The sequence below is a fragment of the Girardinichthys multiradiatus genome, chromosome 6 (genome assembly GCF_021462225.1).
Source record: "Girardinichthys multiradiatus isolate DD_20200921_A chromosome 6, DD_fGirMul_XY1, whole genome shotgun sequence".
In the NCBI taxonomy this organism is placed as follows: domain Eukaryota; kingdom Metazoa; phylum Chordata; class Actinopteri; order Cyprinodontiformes; family Goodeidae; genus Girardinichthys; species Girardinichthys multiradiatus.
The window spans coordinates 41,223,968-41,246,970 of NC_061799.1; the positions used below are offsets into that span (position 1 = coordinate 41,223,968).

General features: G+C 37.9%; 1 protein-coding gene and 1 non-coding gene across 10 annotated transcripts in view; one reads left to right on the plus strand and one right to left on the minus strand.

The window, feature by feature from the left end:
* LOC124869273 (ATP-dependent 6-phosphofructokinase, platelet type-like) overlaps positions 1-22,303 on the minus strand; it is a 60,072-nt gene extending 37,769 nt beyond the window's left edge. For 4 of the 9 annotated variants that reach the window (XM_047367039.1, XM_047367035.1, XM_047367038.1 and 1 more), the window contains exons 1-3: positions 22,048-22,302; positions 8,579-8,652; positions 6,047-6,124 (exon numbers count right to left, since the gene is read on the minus strand). In XM_047367039.1, coding sequence (XP_047222995.1) covers positions 6,047-6,124; positions 8,579-8,652; positions 22,048-22,156 — 261 coding nt within the window. In that variant the 5' untranslated portion in view covers positions 22,157-22,302. Of the gene's footprint in view, positions 1-6,046; positions 6,125-8,578; positions 8,653-22,047 lie in introns of all 9 variants that reach the window. The other 5 variants (XM_047367030.1, XM_047367032.1, XM_047367033.1 and 2 more) reach the window with 3 other exon arrangements.
* On the plus strand, positions 870-961 carry trnar-ucu. The gene is given in 2 exon segments: positions 870-906; positions 926-961. It is a non-coding gene; the product is annotated as a tRNA-Arg (tRNA).
* Positions 22,304-23,003: the final 700 nt, after the last annotated feature.

Consider the following 23,003-nt stretch of genomic DNA (forward strand, 5'->3'; position numbering starts at 1 on the left):
CTTGTTCAAACCTTAACCATTGTAAAAAAAAAAAAAAACGTCCACATATTGAACTGTGAGCAAATGTTACCAATTTCAGAAACCATCACAGAGAAAAAAAAAGTCAGTAATGCATAAATGACGACTTCTGGTAGTCAGTCTAATAATAATGTTTCTCAAGATGTTTTTTGAAGACTAAACAACAGCTGACTCAAGAGCTCTGTGGAGCAATGGATGACACAATGAAGAGGGCATTGGACTTCTACACAGAAATAAGTTATTCCAAGGTTCTTGGTTTGAGACTTAACGAGTCCTTACTTAATACATTACGCACTGTACAAACAGAAGTCTGTAATGGAGTCCCACCAGAGTTGGTGCATTGTTTACAGCTAAGGCCTTTTTCTGTCAGACACATAATGCTGGCTATACAGTATATGAAGGCAAAATAGACCAACTCAGATGTTATAATTGGCTAAAAACAAATCGGTTTGAAAGATTTAGAATATTTAAAACGTTTGCATTACCCACTAGCAGCACTATTTTTCCTCAAGATAAAGCCATGGTAAAACAACTTCTTTGCTTATTTTCCCTTTTATTCTACAGTTAGTAACCTAATTGTTTGACTAATGGCAAACACTCACAAGTAGCCAGTTTACAACTTGTTAGCCCTTATCACAGCTCATGGATGGCTCCGTACGGCTTTAGGTTATGGCGATTGTTGGTTCGAGTCCCACCCATCTTTCCCCAAGATAAAGCCATGATAAAAAAAAAAACCTACTTTGCTAATTTATTGTTTTATCCTACAGTTAGTAACCTAATTGTTTGACTAATGGCAGACACTCACCAATAGCTAATTTACAATTCTTGAACCCTACCCACAGTTTTTGAAGGGCTCTGTGGCGCAATGGATAGCGCATTGGACTTCTAGACATAAAGAGTAGGGGTAATTCAAAGGTTGTGGGTTCGAGTCCTACCAGAGTCGGTGCATTATACATTTGTCAGAAAAACTGAAGCATTTCTCTATTTCACATATAGTGGTGGATATACATGATGCAAAGCTTATCTACACAAGAAGTTGTATTGGCAATACAATTGTGTGCTCCTGCAGTTTTGGAAAATTATTTACAACTAACTAGCAGGACTATACTTGTTCAAACCTTAACCATTGTAAAAAAAAAAAAAACGTCCACATATTGAACTGTGAGCAAATGTTACCAATTTCAGAAACCATCACAGAGAAAAAAAAAAGTCAGTAATGCATAAATGACGACTTCTAGTAGTCAGTGTAATAATAATGTTTCTCAAGATGTTTTTTGAAGACTAAACAACAGCTGACTCAAGAGCTCTGTGGAGCAATGGATGACACAATGAAGAGGGCATTGGACTTCTACACAGAAATAAGTTATTCCAAGGTTCTTGGTTTGAGACCTAACGAGTCCTTACTTAATACATTACACACTGTGCAAACAGGAGTCTGTAATGGATGTATAACAACTTATAGGAAGGAAAACACAATGATCGTGTCTATCTGGCTGTTTTTCCAAGTCCATATCACAGCTGACAATGGCTCTGTGGAGCAATGGATAGCGCATTAGTCTTCTAGGTGAGAAGAGGTCGTTAAAAGCTTGTGGACTGAGTCGCACCAGAGTTGGTGCATTGTTTACAGCTAAGGCCTTTTTCTATCAGACACATAATGCTGGCAATACAGTATATGAAGGCAAAAGTAACCAACTTAGAGGTTATACGTGGCTAATAACAAATCGGTTTGAAAGATTTAGTTCATTTAGAATATTTAAAACGTTTGCATTACCCACTAGCAACATTATTTTTCCTCAAGATAAAGCCATGGTAAAACAACTTAACCTAATTGTTTGACTAATGGCAAACACTCATTAGTAGCCAGTTTACAACTTGTTAGCCCTTATCACAGCTCATGGATGGCTCTGTACGGCTTTAGGTTATGGCGGTTGTGGGTTCGAGTCCCACCCATCTTTCCCCAAGATAAAGCCACGATAAAAAAAAAAACTACTTTTCTAATTTAGCGTTTTATCCTACAGTTAGTAACCAAATTGTTTGACTAATGGCAGACACTCACCAATAGCTAATTTACAATTCTTGAGCCCCACCCACAGTTTTTGAAGGGCTCTGTGGCACATTGGATAGCGCATTGGACTTCTAGATGTAAAGAGTAGGGGTAATTCAAAGGTTGTGGGTTCAAGTCCCACCAGAGTTGGTGCATTATACATTTGTCAGAAAAACTGAAGCATTTCGTCCCCATATTGAACTGTGAGCAAATGTTACTAAAACAATCATTTTATACACTGCCGATTTGGCAGTCTTTAATTTTTATCATATGTACTCTTCAACTGTGAGTGATGGGATCTAAAACAAAAGTCCAGAAATTTGCATTGTGTGAATCTTAAGTAATTAATCAGCATTTCATTGCATGACATAAGTATTTCTTCACTCAACAACCATTAAGAATCCCGGCTCTCACAGGCCTGTTAGTTCTTCTTTAAGAATCCCTCCTGATGTGCTCTCGTTACCTGTATTAACTGCACCTGTTTGAACTCATTATCTGTATAAAAATCACCTCTCAACACACACACTCAAACAAACTCCAACATCTCCAAAATGGCCAAGACCAGAGAGCTGTGTAAAGACATCAGGGACAAAATAGTAGACCTGCACAAGGCTGGGATGGGCTACAGGAAAATAGCCAAGCAGCCTGGTGAGAAGGCCACAACTGTTGGCGGAATGATAAGATAATGGAAGAAGTTCAAGATGACGTCAGTCTCCCTCAGTCTGGGGCTCCATGCAAGATCTCACCTCGTGGGGCATCAATGATTATAAGGAACGTGAGGGATCACCCCAGAACTACATGGCAGGACCTAGTCAATGACCTGAAGAGAGCTGGGACCAAAGTCTCAAAGAAGACTATTAGTAACACACTATGGATTAAAATCCTGCAGCGCATGCAAGGTCCCCCTGCTCAAGCCTTTAGTCCCAACTCCACTTGCCGTGTTTGGAGAAAGAAAAAGGATGAGTTCAACCCCAAGAACACTGTTGGACCACTTGTTTGCTGAAAATTGGACCATTTGCACGTTGCTGGATGCCACTATGCCTTTCCAACGTCATCGGCCATTTTGTACTGCAGGATAATCTGTTCCTACAAATCTCAGCGGGCACCGTGGCTGATAAGACGGGGGCGTCACAGCCCTGAGGCCACCATCAACTATATAACAGAGTATGAGACGGCCCACCATTTGCTTTTCACATTGGAAACCGGACCAGCAACTGAAGCACATCATTCTGAAGGAGAGGTCCCACGTGGATTTCAGTCATTCTCCTCGTTGGCCAACAAAAAAGAAAAATTCATGAAAGAGGTTTCTGGAATAAGAAGGCCAGAAATTTCACTTTGCCGATCGAAGACGTGAGTTTAACACGTAACAGAAGAAAAAACCCTCACAGAGGTTTCAAGGAGACGGATCGCCACCTTGTTTTGTTCCAGTCAACTGCTGATGGTCAGATCATATTTTCCCCTTTCGCCAAAGGAGGCCAGAGGATAGAGATTGACCGCTCTTCTTGGAGTTTAACTGCGGACGCGCAGTAACTCCTTCCCCCTTTTCCTTACTCGCTGCCCCAGAAGGAAGACTCCACCAAGTTACTCCGTTCTGTTTATTATTTTATTTCTAGTAAAGTAGTCTGGGCAGGGTAGAGATAGGATTTTAGTGCGATTAGATTTGTCACTTATAGTCTGATGTGTTCTGAATTGTATGTGCATGCCATTGTTTTGAAACTTGCCGTTGGACTCTGAAGCCGCCGCGCTTCTCAATTTGTGTTTTTACCCTGCGAACACCTGAGCGTAGGTGCGCCGTAAGACTGACTGCTATAATAACCTCATGGTGAAATTCACCATTTTCTTTGTCTCCAACTTCGGGTTTTATGAGTTGCCCTTTGTGTTCTTGAACATCCCCAGCGGTGGGGGAAGTTTTATGACTCACTGTAACTAAGCTACATGTTGGGGGGGCTACGCTCCCAAAACTCCGTTCAACACCATATTCCTTTGTCAGATTATCATTTTTGCCATAACTGCTGGTTGATTCCATCCACATCCACTGTTGTTTTGTTTTATTTTGTTTAGTTAGATATTTTACCCTTCTGTGTAGAACTTAGCATGTTTGATTTGGTGAAGATTATTGAATCGGAATAGCGAGGTGGATCAGGCTGTTGATTTAATAAATATTCACGTAGATAAAGAGAAGGTGTTTGTGTTTATTTTGTGCAAGAGTGATTTGTCAGTCAAAATAAGGTTAAAGTTCCCCACGTTTTGGCAGAAACTGTTGATTAAACAGTGACATCTAGTAATAGTTATTAATTATTACTGAGCATTTAACGGTTGTAATTATCAAAGGCGTTGAGCCACAATTACAACACCAGAAGACATCTCTGGTTTCGATTCATAAATGAGAATCTTTGGTTAAGAAATTGATTTTCTCAAATTATGATTTTTTATTATAATTCTTGATGAATATTAATTAATCAATAATCATAATCCTAACAACACCATCCCTACCGTGAAGCATGGAGGTGGAAACATCATTCTGTGGAGATACTTTTCTGCAAAGGAGACAGGACGACTGCATCATACTGAGTGAAGGATGGATGGGGCCATGTATCGGGAGATCTTAGCCAACAACCTTCTTCCCTCAGTTAGGCCATTGAAAATGTGTCATGGCTGGGTCTTTCAGCATGACAATAACCTGAAGCACATAGCCAGGACAAACAAAGGAGTGGCTCTGTAAGAAGCATCCTAAGGTCCTGAAGTGGCCTAGCCAGTCTCCAGACATGAACCCAATAGAAAATTATTGGAGGGAGCTGAAAATGTGTATTGCCCAGTGAGAGCCCTGAAACCTGAAGGATCTGAAGAAGATCTGTATGGAGGAGTGGTCCAAAATCCCTGCTGCACTGTGTGCAAACCTCGTCAAGAACTGCTAATTTCTGTAATTGCAAACAAAGGTTTCTGTACCAAATATTAAGTTTTGTTTTTCTGATGTATCAAATACTTATGTCATGCAATAAAAATCACCCAATGTGATTTTCTGGATTTTTGTTTTGTTTTAGATTCCGCCACTCACAGTATCTATAATAAAAATTGAAGACGTGCTTTGCAAGTGGGAAAACCTGCTAAATGAGCAGTGGATCAGTGATAATGCCAGATTTTCCAATTCAAAGACTTGAAAAACAAGTCAGTTGTGGTTTTACATCCAGAGGAGTACAGGGAAAATAAACTTTCAGTATGGTCAGGGTTTAACTTAAAAAGTATTTAAATAATTATTACTATGTTTTACCTCGATCATTTTGGAAAGATATGACTTGAAATAGGCAATGTAAAAGCTTCAATAAAGTTTTTGATTGACTGTTAACCTAGTATGCATCTTTCTTCTTTTTTAGTGTCCACATAGAAAGAGAATCAACTTCATGCACCATTTAGCAGTAGTTGACTGCACACTTCCCTCACACTCATTCCTCAATAGTATTTTAGTTACTAAGTGCTGGATTAAAGGATCTGAGGTTGAGATCCTGTGACAAAGGAGATAAAGCTCAGAAATCTCTGCAATTCTGGTCCTTACAACCAGAAAAAAACATGCATCTCATTTCTTTTGGGACCTTTCAAATAAATCAAAATGTATTTGAAACCTTGGATCAACAGAATTGGAATTCTCTGGAATAAAATTGCTAAGATTTTAATACATGTAATAAGACAAATGATCAAATTTCTATCCCAAACAAAAGTTAGTATTACAAACTTGAGATATACTTAAAGTAATATAATTTGCTGAAATAATTAATTGTGTTTATTCAGATGCTGCTTGATTGTTCACCACAAGATTTTCCAAATGAAATCACTTTTAGATTATAAAATCTGGCAAAATCAACAGTATGAAGATCTAATTCAATCACACAATGAGAAGCTTCATTGGCATGAGAGTACCATTGTTTACAGCACATATGAGGGAAGATGGAGTGCATGTGACCAGAAATTTAAGCATAGGGTTCTACTCACCACTTGCAGCACACTGGAGACACTTTCCCATGTTGCCTCTTTGATGTAGTCTCCACCGTCTACCATCCCCTGGTACCCCTGCGATTAAAAAAACCCCACCAAGACTGAGAAAAAGGTAAGAAAGCATTTATTGTTTATTGAATTTAAAGAGAAAAATATGCTTTTAGAAGATTTGGGGGCTTTTTTGCAGGTACAAGGATAAGAGCACACTTAACCATATAAAATGACTACTTTAAAGACAATTTTTTCTTTAATCAATAACATCACCATGAAATTAACTTCAATGAATTGGCTTGAACACTGATGCATTGGCCTGTTTTGAAAAAAGAGATAAAGCAATTTTCATCCACAGCCCACCAATGAGAGCAGAGAACATTAAAGAGAGAGCAGCAGGAGTTAAAATTTTCCGACTAAAGTTAGGTGGTAATACAGCCTTACTGTATCAGAAGGAATTAATAAAAAGCAACCGCGTCGCTTCAAAGAAAATAATTTATGGCTGCCACTCATGACAACAGTGTGTGCAATGGATTTCAATAACTTGAATCCTTATGCTGATATCTCAGCTTGTCTTAACATGTCCTGACCTATGCTCAAGAACTCTTCTAAGCCTTCACAATATTTCTCAATCATGCCGTGACCAGAGAAGAGTATGAAGAGAAGAAGAGAGATTTACCAGTTAGAACCTGAAAGAGAAAAACCTCCAGGGGGAAAATGGTTCCAGCCAGCAGAGTCCCCTGCTAAGAACCTTTATAGCAAATACGTGGTTAACCAATTTCTAAGAAAAGATTTCCAAGGTGAACTTTAAAAATTTTGTTTTAAAGTTGTTATATATTTATTTAATTTGTGATTACATTCCAATAAAAACATATTTTGTGTTTCTATCAGAAATGTTTTAAAAGAGCCTAATCACACACTGTAGCAATTATTGGTGAGATCTTACTGTTTCCATAGAGACACCAAAGGCTTTAAAATCACCAGGAAGCATCCACAGTAAAAGTGAAACCGCTTTGCATTCAGTTGTCTTTAGTCACAGCCCAGGGGTTTTACCAGGTTGATAAGAAACAAAATGCGGTCACTGAAGGATGAATCCTGTCTCTGATCATTCAATTAAATCCATCCCGAGACCAGGCTGGCTCTACCTGTCGCTGTTTTTGCTGCTGTGTCAATTAAAAGCCACACATTTCTGTGTGTTTCAACAGTCATTATCAGACAACAGTCAGAAAACAGTTACTGTTAATTTACCTTTTTTATATTAATCTACTTTAACACAGATACCTACAGTTTAATATGTACTTTTTGACTCAAGTTGTTAACCTGTATTAATTGTACAATGTAGCTGAAGTTCGGTAAATAGTGCACTGAAAGTGATTTAATTCTTTCCCTGGAATAGCCACTGAAGAGCTGTTTTAAGAGTTATAAGAATACATATTTGATTTCATTACATATAAACATATTTTAAAATAATTATATATTATTTGTCAATAATTGTGGTAAAACAAGAAATCAATTTATTGTCAACTGCTCTATCATTAAATTCAGCAGATGGGACAAGATAATGGTCCTAAATAACATGCAAACTACATAAAACATACCGTATCTGTGCAAACGCACACACCTGTCAGGCTGACTGCAGGTATAAATACATGCAAAGACCATAGAGGGATCAGATGTCTTTCTGATGACTCTCTAGCCAAAAACATAGAATGTAGACCAAAAACCCTCTAACCACCAAACAAAGAAAAAAAGATTTAAAGGTGTTTCCTTCTCAGCAGATAAAATATTATTTAACTGTTCTTTTAAACACGATAAACATTTAATTTTGAAAACAAAGACAACAGACCGCCTCTAAAAATAAGTTCATGTACAGGATAGAAATATGGTCCATTTGCTTCATTTATAATTGAGTTATTTCAAGCACTTGAAGCACAGAATTCGGTTTCCAAAAACTGGAAATAGTTCTGGTGCAGTTTCCAATCAGGCACATTTCACAGCTGTTCTAATCTTTGAAATACCACATGTTAACGCTCTAGAATTACCTAGTTTAATAAAAATAATTAATACAAAATACTGGAACAAGAAAAGACATTACCAGATACATTCATGTCACCTTCCACTGACAAAATCATGCGTGTCATGTAAATTTTTGCGTAATTTAATCTTTAAAATAAAAAATATCTAGCAATAAAAGAGATGAAACTAAGAAATAATTTAAAATAAGTTTCTATCAGTGTTTGGTCAACTGTAATTTAGGGTTTTATGTTTTATTCATTGGTTGCATGATGTTTTGTTTGTGCCATATATATATTTTCCTGTATTTGTGAGCCTGATTTGAAATATTGACCTTAAATGTTTATTTTTATTTGCTGACGTTAATGTACCCCAACCCAGGTCAGAAACATAAATTTCTTCTTAGTTAACAGGTTTTAGTCTATAAAGACTGAAATAAATATAAATTAGTGATCAGGAATTAAGTTTAATGACAGATACTGCAGACTCCCACAAGGCCATATTTGGACTCCAAGTCACCCTCACCTCGTGAATAAAGTAGACTTTGGCTCCTACATAAATCCCCATTCGGACTGCGGCCCGGACAGCTCCATTCATACCTGGGAACAAAGAGAAAATCAAAGGATTTGTTTAAAAATATTTTCATTAGGTGATTATTGCTACAGGCATACAATCTGCGTTATATAGTACACAGTAGCCTTATCTGTTACATGCTGACTAATGAGTTATGTCTCATGCTTGTTTTTCCCAAAGCAACCAAGAAGGACTGTACTTGTTGATTTATTATACAGGCGTGTTTACATTGAAGCTAAAAGTGCTTAAACATCATTTATGCCAATGTGTTATTATACTGTAAATGCAGAAAAAAGTACGTCACGATGTTCTGGTTCAGACAAACTGTATAAACAAAGTGCCGTAACATCACAACTCTCTTGATTCAACTCTCTTGATTCAAGTAGATTAGATAGAGTGTGTTGAAAAAGTCTTCATAATTGCTGAACTTTTTCATATTTTGTCGTTCTACAACCACAAACCTCAGTATGGTTTGAGGTGATAGAACGACACAAAGAAAATGGTCAATTTGCAGTGGAAGGAAGACGATGCATGCTTTCTGATTTAAAAACAAATATTAATCGGAACATGATAAATCAGTTTTCAATCTTTGCCACAGAATATCAAATCCACATAGGTTTGGACTTTGAATGGGCCATTCAAACATAAAACATCCTTTGATCTATTGCAAATGTGACTAAATCTATAGAGTCACGGTCCTGCTACAAACTGAACTAAACAACAAACACAAGATTTTTGCATTCTCTAAAGGTTTTCCTTCAGGAGTGTCCAGAATTTAACGCATTTGACCTGAACATTAACTCTGACCAGCTTCTCTGCTCCTGCTTTAAAAAAGCATCCTCACAGCATGATGTTGCCACCACCATTAACAGCAGGAATGGTGTCTTCAGGGAGATGTGCAATGTTAGTTTTCTACCACATATGGTCTTATTGAATATCATGCTGAGTGGGGACTTCACTGAATAGGGATGGCAAAAAATACCTTTGGTCTCATCTGACTAGAGCTTGTTTAACATGTTTGCTGTGTCCTCTACGTGACTTGTGACAAACGTTTAACATGAATTCTTATGGTCTTCTCTCAACAATGGTTTCCTTCTTGCCACTCTTTCATAAAGGCCAGATCTGTGATCCTGCCGAGAGATTCTCCACTTGCGCTATGCACATCTGCAGCTCCTCCAGAGTTACCATATTCACTTTGGCTCCCCTTGCCTGACCTGTGTTTAGGTGCATGGAAGCGTCTCGGTGGGTTAGTTTTTGTATTCCACTCTTTCCATTTTCAGATGACAGATTGTTGTTTAAAGCTTGGAATATTGTTTTAAAACCTGAGCTTGCATTATTTCACAACTTTATACTTGACATATCCGATTATTGCTGTAACATGACAAAATGTGAAAACGTTCAAGATACTGTGTCAAACATGAGCCATGAGTCCATACTATACTAGGGTTAGGGTTATTAAAACGAAATTATGTAATGAATTTCAGCTGCAACATTTTTATTAATTTCAGGTAAAATACCATCAAATTCCATTCACATAAGTCCTGTAAATATAATATTCATGTAGGGAACACCTGACACCATATAAGCCTTGGTTAACTATCTACTGATGGACCTCAATGTCCTGATCTTTAAACAAGCTTAAACAGCAGCATAAACAGGGAGTGGCAAGAACCAAGAGGGAGACTACGGTAAAGGAGGTCAGAACAGAGGGAAGCTGAGACAAGAGAGAGAGCAGGAGTGACCCTGAGGTTGTTTTGCCAAGACACAAAAAGAAGCCGTCAGAGCTTTTAGTGCAATTAGACATGAGACAGGCTTTAAATCTCCGAATGAGGCTGGATCCCAGAGGTAGTGCAGTTCTACATAAACAGCTTGATATGATCAAAAGATATCAGCTTGTTCATGTATTAGTTGTTATCCTTAGATTGTTTATCTGAGGTGGATGTGGATTTAAACTGGGATTTTAGGATTAAATTGTTCCGTATTGACTTAGCGTTGTTTAGAAAGGTAGATCAGTGGGGAGAATAGTTGTCTTGTGATCCAAAAGTTGTGGGTTTGATTCCAGCTTCCTCCTGCCACATGTAGATGTGACCCCGGGCAGGGATTTTAATCCAGAGTTGCATTAGTGTCAGAATGAGTGTGATTGGGTAAATGTGACTATAGTGTAAACCACCATGAGTGCTCATAAACTGATTTTTCCTCAATTTCTAAAGGTAAAGGAAATGTGATTTATAACTATGTACAGAGGTGGCCAAATGTTTTGGCAAAGATGAAAAAGTTGCTAAAATCACTTAATTTTTGATGTAGTTGTACAGTCTCACAGTCAAATTCAACATTTAATTTGAGTACATTTATTTAGTAGGGAAAAAATGCATGATTAAAAAAAATCATTGTTTTCATCTCTCTTACATCTATAGTCCAGTGGAACATTTTCTGTGCTGCTGCTAAATGTTCCTGTGACACTTATATGCTTTGACCCTACAGCATTCTGTGGTCAAGGGTCTGTAGAACATGTTCTCTCACAATATTGCAGCTACACAGTACTGTGTGGCATTTATCTCAATGTGCACATTAATAGACTTCCTGTAAAGAACAGACATATATTTCCTGGTATAGTGATTTTTTTTAATTTGGTATTACACATTTCAGAGTAGACATTCTCTGGTCTAGTCAGTTTTTGTCCTGGTTTAATTTTGTGGAGCGTGTTCCTCTGTTAACCTCTGACGTGTGACACCTGGTCTCTGTTTGCTAACTGTCACACACATCATGTTAATCCATGACTTTCCTTTATACATTCGCTCAGTTTCCTCTTGTTCACCAACAGTTTAGTGTCTCTGCCTGCAACCCTGCTAGATTTGTTTGACTTGATGGCTTCTGAGACCCAGTTTTAGTTTGGATTTGGGGTTACATAACAGTTGTAATTTTCGGTTAGAGTTATTGCATAAATGTGTTTTGTATTTGCATCTACTTTATTTTCTATTTGAATGTTTGTGAGGTTTTTTATTAAAGTATTTTTTTTAACAAAATCCATCCACAAGCAAAATTAATCTGAAAAAATATTAAAAAGACAACAATACCCACAGCCTAAACAACTTCAAAATGTTTAAAGGTAAATAATAAAAAGCAAAAAGATGTCTACATGAAGACTTCTACTGATTATTAAATATGATTGAAAACCTACTGTTGATTAAATAGACCATTCAATCCTAACTTTCAGCTTCTTCGTTTAGGTGAAAATTGTAAAGAACATAAAAGCTAAAAAGTAAAACTTCAACACAGGTTTCATGTTTCCTATGTTTTTTATCTGAATTATGGAAACATTTAGATAGACATTTACCTGATTAATTCGGTGCCTGTCTTTAATTATGTGCAGAACTTGTGCAGTCAATCAAATCATCCTGCTTTAATCATATTTTATCGTGTGGATAATGATAATATCCAAATGATTTAAATTCAGAGGTTAGAGCTCAAATGAAGTTAATAAACACAAGTCATGTGTAAATTATATAAAAAGGATCCAAAATTGCATTAAACGTTATTGGTTCAGTAGAAAATCATTCTTTTTCTATTCGAGTTGTACACCTCAGTCTCATATTTAACATTCTGAATACTCGAGTATTTTTATTTGTAAATACATAAACACGACACACACCGGCACTAACGGCCCATCCCCTTGATTGGCTCTGGTCTGCAATGTGTATGGGATGTGACTACTCATTGGATGGCGACCTCATTCTTTAGACTGCTCAAAGACGTAATCACAAGAGCTCATTCAGTAAACTTGGCAGAGAATAGCAGAAGCCCACAACAACAAGGCAGTGGAATTAATTATTGTGCGTCTTTTTACTGTTTACCTTTAGTCACTGATACATGAGAGCATGAATGCTGTTTTAGATGCGATCTGACGTTTGCTAAAGCAAGATGAGATCCGTTTGAGACCCTAAATCTTAAAAACTATGTTACTGGACATGATTTCAAAAGAAGCTATAAATGAAAGCAAGCTGCACAGTGGTATACGGTGAGCTGTGTTAACAAAAGTAGAGCGGCAGCAGCAATTTTCAAGTTCCCATTTTAGTGACACAGCCCAGCTCATTAGTTTAAACCAGGCCCAGTTATTTTCCATCAAGGACAACCATCAAACAGCCTCAATTGACCTACATACAGTGCATAGTGTCAAAGCACAATAACAACCATCAGGCAGCTTAAATAAGCCGGTTTAAAATTTGGAAAAGTATAAGGACAGAACATAGGTCATATAATCCAGTGTTTGAACAAGTTTCTAAAAGTCACAAGTGACACACATTAGTTTAATTCTAACATGTTAGGGATTGACCACCAATTATTTCACAAGGCTGAGAGGAAGCAATGAAATCAGACATATTTATAATGGAACAATATGAATGTCGCTACATGTTATTTAAAAAAAGTACACACAGGCAGATAACATGATAGCGTAACCATTATCATCTTTTTTAAGGTGTTGCTGTTGTCCAATAGCATTTTTAACAAAATATCGTCTGTAATATTATATCTGCCTTTAGCAGTCTGTCTCTTTACACCAAAATTACTCATTTTATGGATAAAATTCAATAGTATGTATAATGCCTTACAAAAGTATTCATGCCCCTTAACCTTTTTTCTGTTTTGTGTCATTGCAACTACAAACACAAATGGAATGTCAGTTGACTTCTATATAGATGTGTGACAGACCAACAGAAAGTAGTATATTGATGTGAATAGGAAAGAAATGGGTAACAAAGAATGAAAAGTAAGGCATGCATTTTATTTTCTCCCCTTCACTCTGATTCCTCTAAATGAAATTATGTGCAACCAATTGCCTTCAGAAGTCACCCTATTTTGAAAATAGAGCCCCACTTGTGTGTAATTTGTACATCCAGCTGGCATGTGGAGGCCTAAGAGGTTTATTAGAGAACATCATTTCTGATGCTGCACAAGCAGGTTTTACCAGCACCTTCTCAGTCCTGAGTTTTTCTCTTTTTAAATGTATTGTCATATTTGGAGGTGTTGATGATGACCCAATCAGCAACAGGAAAGGGGCAGAGGCATGATAGAGATAGTAGTTAGTGATGAAACTGGTAGACTTACAGAACACAAGGTTGAAGGTTGAATAAATGGCACAGGAGTAACTGAATGGAAATACTCGATCTAACTAACCAAAAGATAAGGGCTAATCCCAACATATAAAGCAAAACCAAAATGCACAAAGCAGGTCATAAGAAAGAACTATGAAACTCAATGCAATGGAATGAACTAATATAGAGAGATACTAATAACACTAAATGGATCTAAATACCAATGAGAACCCTAACATCTGTCGAACATGACATTTATTTTTCAGACGTATTGAGTGTTTCTTTTTCTTCCATCTTGCGTGCTCACACAATGGAGCTAACCATTTTGCGGTCAAATTTGTTTTTAGTTTTATACATTGCTTGTATTCAGGTGAGCCACAGAGATTAACCACTTTGACATGAGAATATGTTGACAAAACAGCTGTTACTTGAGCACTTTATAAATCTGGCCTTTATGGAAGAGTGGCAACAAAATGTCATTTTTGTAAAGAAAGCCATAAAAAGTCCAGTTAGCAGTATGTAAAATTCACGGAGAGGACACATCAACAATGCATAAGAAGGTGCTCTGGTCAAATGAGGCTAAATTGAATTCTTTGGCCTATGTGTGAAACACTAGAGGTGGCAAGAGTGGCTCAAAAGTGTACTCAAATAAGAGTAGCATTACGTTCACATACTTCTATATGTGAAAGTTAATATTTAAAATATTATGAAACTAGACAGTCAACAATATAAAGTTATGTGCAAATTCTGGTATTTTATATATTAATGTAAAAGCATGGTACAAATACACTTACTTTATTAAGTACACCTCGCTAGTACCGGGTTGGTCCCCCTTTTGCCTTCAGAACTTCCTTAATCCTTTGTGGTATAGATTCAACAAGGTACTGGAAACATTCCTCAGAGAGTTTGGTCCATATTGACATGATAGCATCACACAGATGCTGCAGATTTGTCGGCTGCACATCCATGATGTAAATCTCACCGTTCCACCACATCCAAATGTGCTCTATTGGATTGAGATCTGGTGACTGTGGAGGCCATTTGAGTCCAGTGAACTCTTTGTCATGTTCTAGAAACCAGTCTGAGATGATTCGTGCTTTATGACATGGCGTGTTATCCTGCTGGAAGTAACCATCAGAAGATGGGAACACTGTGGTCATAAAGGGATGGACATGGTCAGCAACAATACTCAGGTAGGCTGTGGCGTTGACACAATACTCAGTTGGTACTAAGGGGCCCAAAGTGTGCCAAGAAAATATCCCCCACACCATTACACCACCACCACCAGCCTGAACCGTTGAAACAAGGCAGGATGGATCCATGCTTTCATGTTGTTGACACCAAATTCTGACCCTACCGTCTGAATGTCGCAGCAGAAATCGAAACTCATCAGACCAGGCAACGTTTCTCCAGTCTTCTATTGTCCAATTTTGGTGAGCCTGTGAGAATTGTAGCCTCAGTTTCCTGTTCTTAGCTGACAGGAGTGGCACCTGGTGTGGTCTTCTGCTGCTGTAGCCCATCTGCCTCAAGGTTCGACGTGTTGTGCGTTCAGAGATGCTCTTCTGCATGCCTTGGTTGTAATGAGGTGTTATTTGAGTTACTGTTGCCTTTCTATCAGCTGGAACCAGTTTGGCCATTCTCCTCTGACCTCTGGCATCAACAAGGTATTTGCGCCGACAGAACTGCCGCTCACTGGATATTTTCTCTTTTTCGGACCATTCTCTGTAAACCCTAGAGATGGTGGTGCCTGAAAATCCCAGTAAATCAGCAGTTTCTAAAATACTCAGACCAGCCCATCTGGCACTAACAACCATGCCACGTTCAATGTCACTTAAATCACCTTTCTTCCCCATTCTGATGCCCGGTTTGAACTGCAGCAAATGCTCTTGACCATGTCTACATGCCTAAATGCATTGAGTTGCTGCCATGTGATTGGCTGATAAGAAATTTGCTTTAACCAACAGTTGGACAGGTGTACCTAAGAAAGTGGCCGGTGAGTGTAAATAACAACACTTTTCCTAATCTGATTTTTTCAACATGAAACTTTTGAAACCAATGCATACAGTAGCTATATTTTACAACAAAGCAAAGTACTTCTACTGACAACAGGTACTGTTTACTGTATATTCACTTGACCTACAAATGGTACAGTAGGTTCAGTAGATGGAACGTAATATTAGAACAGTGAAGCTTGTGTTGAAACTAGAAGTCTCACACAGAAACAAACAGTAATGGTGTGTGTCTGTGGCATATTTAGTAAAAACACATTTGTTCTTCGTTCGCTGAAGTAACCCGAGGTGGAAAGAGTAGCCAGAAATCTTCTCATGTAAGAGTACCAATATTTTAAAATAATATTACTCAAGTAAAAGTAAAAGGTACAGTGCAGTAAAACTCCTAGAAGAAAATTTTTTTTTCAAAAAGTTACACAAGTAAATGTGACTGAGTAAACGTAACTAGTTACCACCCACCTCTGTAAAATACTATGTGCAGATGAAAGTTAACACTGAACAAACCATTCCCATGGTGAAACATGGTGGTGGTACCATCGTGCTGTGTGGTTACTTTTTTCAGAGGAGACATGAAAGCTGCTCATAGTTGATGGGAAGGTGGATGGAGCTAAATTGGGAGAAAGAAAACCTGTTAGAGGGTTCAAATAACTTGAGACTGGGGCGGAGGTTCATCTTCCAGTACCATAATAAAAACAAACAATCAGCGCTATAATGTAATAGATTTGATCAAAGCATTTTTGCGTGTTAAAAGTGAACTACTTAAATTGATCTGGCTTAGCTTAAGTTCTGTAGCAAAGAAAGCTGGAAAAGACATTTGCGAAAATACTTTCAGCTGTAGTTGCACTCAAGGTGGTTCTACAAAACATTTACTTTTGTATGTTTTTCCTTCCTTTTTACAGTACCTCAACCTTGAACATTAAGTTTACGGTTGTGATGTGACAAATTTAGAAATAGTTTAACAGGTATAAATACATTTACAAAGTGCTCTAGCTACCTGTCATTATTGACTGACTTGTGTGCTGAATTCCTTCAATTGTGCTATCCAAGCATTGTTTGATCATTTTCCACAGCTAACCAAAACTGAGACCATTTTATCTAAAGTAACATTTTTGGGATGTTGGAGGATCTAAATCTAACCCAGCAGTTCATTTGTAAAACTGTAAATCTTTGTTGAATCTCCAGCTGATTTTGCCCTCTTATGATTCGCTGAGTGTTGATTTGGAAGAATGTCTAAAATAAAGCGCAAAAACAAAAATCTAGCTCCTCATAACACATGACTTTGTAATTATATTGGGTTTATTTCCTGTAAAAGACTTGTTTGAATGTTAAATGAAGCTATTTATATGTTTAAAAATTAGTCTCTGTCCATTAGTCGCTTTAGTCACTAAACTGTTATTTTTGAAACAAACTCTCCTTTTGATTCCGTGCAGATTGTAAACAATGTCCCAGTGGGTGGGCTGTGTGTTGAGGCAGTTAGCTGTGCAATAAACTGCAAGTGTTGCTAAGAGAAGAGTGACTGACTGACTGACTGACTGACTGGCCTAATGAGTTTTAGAGAAATCAATACTACAGATAAATAAAAAAGAACAGGCAATTATCAATTGAAGGGTTACACACCAATTTTTCTCTCTGCAGTGAGTAAGTGGCTTTGTGTTTATGTGTTTTTTGACCCAACTGCAGCTTTTAGATCAGCAAGATATTCCAGATTTGAAACCAAAAGATATAGAACATCTTTAACCAGTTTATTATTATTGATATTACTGTTGCCAAACAGTTAAGTAGTTCAAAAGCTGAATGTCATTAATCAGCAATCGGGGAAGCTAAATGGCACCGTTCGGTCATGTGGAAGCAAAGAACAATAGTTTAATTGAACAAATAGGTATTCAAGAAATGCTATATAAATTGAATATTGGGAACTAGTTCGTTGCAGACAAGCAGATTGCAAACATCCATCCACTCATTGTCTATACCCGCTTCTTCCGTACAGGGTCGCGGGGGAACTGGTGCATATCTGCAGCGGTCTATGGGCCAGAGGCGGGGTACGCCCTGGATATGTTGCCAGTCCATCGCATTGTAACACAGAGACACACAGGCCAAGCAACCATGTACACACCTTTTCATACCTAAGGGCAATTTAGAAAGACTAATTAACCTAGCAGTTATTATTTTGGACTGTGGGAAGAAGAAGTTTTGTCACACTAAACCATGATAATAAAAAACATGCCAATTTCAAATTTGCTGTTACAACTTTACAGCAGTTTCAGTCATATTTTGTAAATCCCAGTGTGTTGTTATTGGTGGTGAGAACCATTCCTCACCACCAATAAGCTGAAGCTTTCAAGCATATTATTATAATTATGATTGAGGATTCTTACAGAATTAACCATGAATTGAATTTAAAAATGTCAAAAGTACAAAAATGAACTGACTTAGATTTTAATGAAAGCAAAACAAAAGTGTTGAAAGTGCCCGTGACATCAAATATTTATGATAAATCCAATTACATGTATGGAAAGGACACATTAATAAAATATTTAAAAAGTAAATTCATGCCACTGAGATGAACAGTTGTTGAGATATATGGTCATAAATTTCACTAAAAAGGCACTTCCAGACTACTCCTTTGCGCTCTTTTATGACATCAAAGGGGAACCCCGTCAGGTAAACTGACCGCAGCTATAATGGTTGACAACACAGACAGTAGCAAAGAATCTGATGTTTCTTTGGATATATTTCAGTCATTTTCACAGAGAGAGGAATCAGAAACAGAAGAAGAAACTTAGCTGTCATCAGATGGCAGAGCACAAGTGCTGCAGCGTGCAGACGGCCACCCAATTCAACCAGAGCCTATTTTTGCCAGTTGCTGGAGCACGGCCAGAGTCAAAATGCATGAATCATACCACACCACCAGGAAACAGAATGACCACAACATCCGGATTTTCAAACTAATTCACTAAATAAGGACTAGATATCGCTATATCAATAAATGCACACATATATTTATGTATACACGTGTATACATTAGCAATTGTTTACATCTATTAGTTTAGTTACTGGCTTATAAACATTAACTAAGGTATTCTAAACCTAACAAGTAAACATTAAATGCACCAAACTAAGCAATAAATATAGCTTCGCTGCACTCAGTGAACTCATTCATTGTAGAGCAAAACACATGAAAATATCAGGATGCATAAAACGAAAGGTGAAGCAGTTTAACTGGTTTAACTTCCACAGAATAAGTTGCTTTGAACTTGCTATCATATTCATCACTGGCTTTTATTGCACAATCTACGTATGCTTCTTGTAGGGCTTCGCAGCGGAGCAGATCCATTGTAAATCCAGGGTTACAGTAAATACGGCCCTGAGTGAAACAACAACAGGCAAAGTGAGCAGCATGGAGCAATAGCAGCAGATATGAGATGATTCAAGATCTGAAGACTCTACCTGGTGGGTAATTTTTTTTTAAACTTTATATAAGAATCTTTAGAGAAACATTTATTTAGATAAATTGCCTAATTTATCTTTTTTTCATAATAATTTTGGGAAATTATTGTTAATAATTGAAATAATAATTTCGGATTTTTAATTATTAACAATAACTGCTGATATCTAAATGTACTTTTGTGACAAGGAAGTGTTCTTACCTGCTGAGCCTTGATCCGTTTAGCAACAGCAACAACAACCTTTTCTTTGGTGGTCTTTTCACTACAGATGCACTGAACAGCGTGGCTATAGCATCTGCTTCAACATTCTCCTTCGTCTGTAAGTTATCACCGACCTCTGATATAATTTCTCTTGCGAATTCAGAGGTTTCTTGTTCGAAGCAGTTTGATGAAAAGTCCTCTGATCACAACTTGCTGTGCTTGGTGCAGCCCATCTGTCCCTCGTCAATCTTCCAGCTCTGATATTCACTTCAGGAAAGTAGTGCAAACTAACTGCTGCTGCCGTAGTATTGCTGTGACCACTGGCAATGCACCGTTTCACCATATTGATGCTGTTTTTAACGTAACTTGGCTTCTACCTGAACAGTTTATTATTGATGCTCACACAGTGAATGACCGGAGACTTCCCATTTCACGTCATTTTTGAGGACTTTGGACTTGCAAAATTTAACAACGAAATATGCTTATTTTGTGTCACAATTGTCTTTTATCACGTCTTTAATCCTAATATGTCAATTACTGCCAAACTTCTTCAAAATTAAGAGGTTTTCTTTAGATTTTTGCATTTGTGGGAAAAGCGTGTCACAGGCACTTTAAACGGAGGGTCTGTATGCTTTATAAGCATTGGCTGGCTCTCTTTAAGGGACGTCTATGTCACTGTAAGAGATTACTGATTCTGCCTAAGAACTTACATCTTAATGATGGCCACTTTGAAGCATACAATGCATGGTAATACTTGATTTAGATTAATATCAAAATGCTGAAAGCATGTGCATGTTGAGCATTTATACAATATAAAAATCACATTTACAGTTTATAGCAGGAAGGGAAACTCTGGATTGCTTTTGAAGTAGCATTTGCCCAAGGCTGCCGATGAAAGATTTCAGATGCAGACAGTTCTCAGTGCTCCCAGATGAGCTCAATAAGTCTGTCTATGTGCACCGTTTTCACACTGGCTTCACAGTTTTAAAAGTGCCGTTATAATTAAATCTCAGCTGCGGTCACAAGGAGCCTGTCCTAAATACAAAGGCAGTCCACGATACACAGCAGGGGCATTGACAATGGAGAAAGAGCATATCCCTGCACTCACAACAGCAGGCCATAGGCACACGGTGTTGTGTAACAGCCAACAATAGCTGTGGTTTAACTGGTGCATATGTGTTGTAGATGGCAGGGTACAGCCTGTTCTATACATATGGAGAGCCAATCAGTAATCACACTCTAATGAGATTTAAGGAGCATTCTGTGCAGGCTGCATGGATGCAATTGGAGACCTGATTACATATAAATCATTCAAATTGACTATTTATGACGTTGTATTTATTATATTACTCTAAAAATCAACTTTTTAAATGCTGTTTTTATGTTATTTTGGCACCACATATTTGAATTGAATCTCTCCATCACATAATCTCTGTAAATACTCGCTGCTCCTCATGTACACTGCTTGACCTTCAGCGACAGGCAAAGTTAAGTCACTGAAGGTCTCAGGAAGTAGATTCCAAATGCTTTCAAAATAAAAACGCAAAATCTCGCAGCAATAGTAAGCCTTTTTACCCCGAAAAGGTCCACCGGGTGTAGATTGTTTTATTCAGACAAATTGATATGGGCCCGGTCGTGACTCAGCCTCCGTGATGCAAGAGGAATTATTTCTGAGGCAAAAAATAACAGCTGATAGGAAGTCAAAACCACACCATTTTACAGCTGATGAATGTGATAGAGCCCTCTTTGAGAACTTTTATATGAAAAAAGATTATAATGCATATTCTAAATCATAATAAAGACCCAAAATATCTAGAGTAAAGGAAAATTAGAAATAAGTTGGAGAGTAGTTCAATCCTGTCACATATTGTTGCTTTACTCGCATTGCGGGATCGTATTGAATCTTTTATGGAAATTGAGCATTAATACATTGAAATGCCGACCTCCCTGTGGGATGCGCTCACGGGCCTGCGCCCTCTGTGCATACATGCATTAAGCAGGTGACGGTGCATATTTAAGACACCTTGCATTGAAGAGATACGAGTTAAACAGTCACCTGTTGATACTGTATCCGCTTTTGAATATATGCACAAGCCTTTAGTCGTGCCCTGACGATGTTTGCAGCAGACTGCGAGTCGTTATCTAAACTTATAACATCACCGTCTGCGAAGAATGCTGCAGCATCCGCGCAAAAAATAAGAGACACTGGAGGGTGAGCGCAAGCTGTTGCGTAATAGTCGGGAAGATTCAAGAGCAGACACCCAAATCCATGTATCAACAGTAAAATATATTATTTGAAAAATGTGAAAATTAAACAACAGGAACTTCTCTCCTCTCTACGCGTTGTGGCGCGCTGATATTAAAGCACACACAGTTCCTGTTCCATGGGCAATGCGCAGTTTGGACAAGCTTAGCCAAATGCATCCTTTATCGGACAGATGCGTGTCTGCAGTGTTTCTCTAATTACACGCGAGCAATTGATAGACTTCAATCTCAATAAATTATGGGAGAGATAGTAAGTCTTTAAACGTGAAAGTAACCAGACGGCTTGGACAGAAACTGCCCTGACAGCATGGAGCGGAGTTAGATGCTCTTTTCTCCTCTGTCAGCTCACTGGTCCCGCACTGATTCTGACTTCAGTTGGCACAACTTACAGTCCAACTCAACTCTGTTACCTTGAGCATCTCCGCCGCTGGTCAGCACTGCGATGGATTTTCCAGCGCCAGAAAGATTCTCGAAAAATTTCCTGGTGTCCTGCCGCTTCGGTCCCGTCGTTCCAGCCATCTCTCAGTCTGCTTGGGGTCTCTTCGCGGCTGTCAGTAAGGTTTAGATGAATTCTTCAGAAAGCCCATCGGAGAACAACACTGGGGGTGTCTGAGGCAGAAGAGAAGGAGATAGTTGTAGGGCCGCAGCGGGTACCGCCCCCCTCCTCCTCCACCTCCCCTTCAAAGATCCTACATTAGGACAGATTACTGTCTCCATTCCTTAGAAGGAGCAAGGGTTTCCATTGCATCTCTGTATGGAAGCAAAGAGCAACGTATAAATTAAAAAGCAAAACACCTGTGTTTTCTTCTGAACTATTTTTATTTTCCTCTTATATCTTGTTTAGTTTAAAGTAAGTTTCCAAGGACATTTGGTCATGTGACTCTTATAAGTATAAGCTTGTTATCTTCCCTTCCTCAGGTATTTTAATCCATCATATTTAATAAGATTCAAGTGGTCCAAAACGGGGATCAGAACCACAATTGACATTAAAAATTCTACAGGTAAATTAAAATCTAAATTATTATATTATATAGATTATGGCATTTTTATGATCATCTAGCTATACAACTTATTAAAATTATTTATTACCAAAATGATTTGTATTGACTGAGTTTATTGTTTTGTCACAAGAACGAGGTTGAGACCAAAAGGTGGGTGTGGGTACAGAACACGGATACAAATTGGAGAAGGGACTAGTTGTGTTTTCTTAAATGTTATGGTTATCTGTTATCTCGTTCTCTCCACTCTCACTGTCTGTTTCATTTTTTTTTTTTATGATCTTAATTGATGAATTTTCTGAAAACTATTTTCTGTTTTCTTCTTGTCATTTTGAAACGTCAATGTGTCTGTTAAGAGGTTCTGTTTT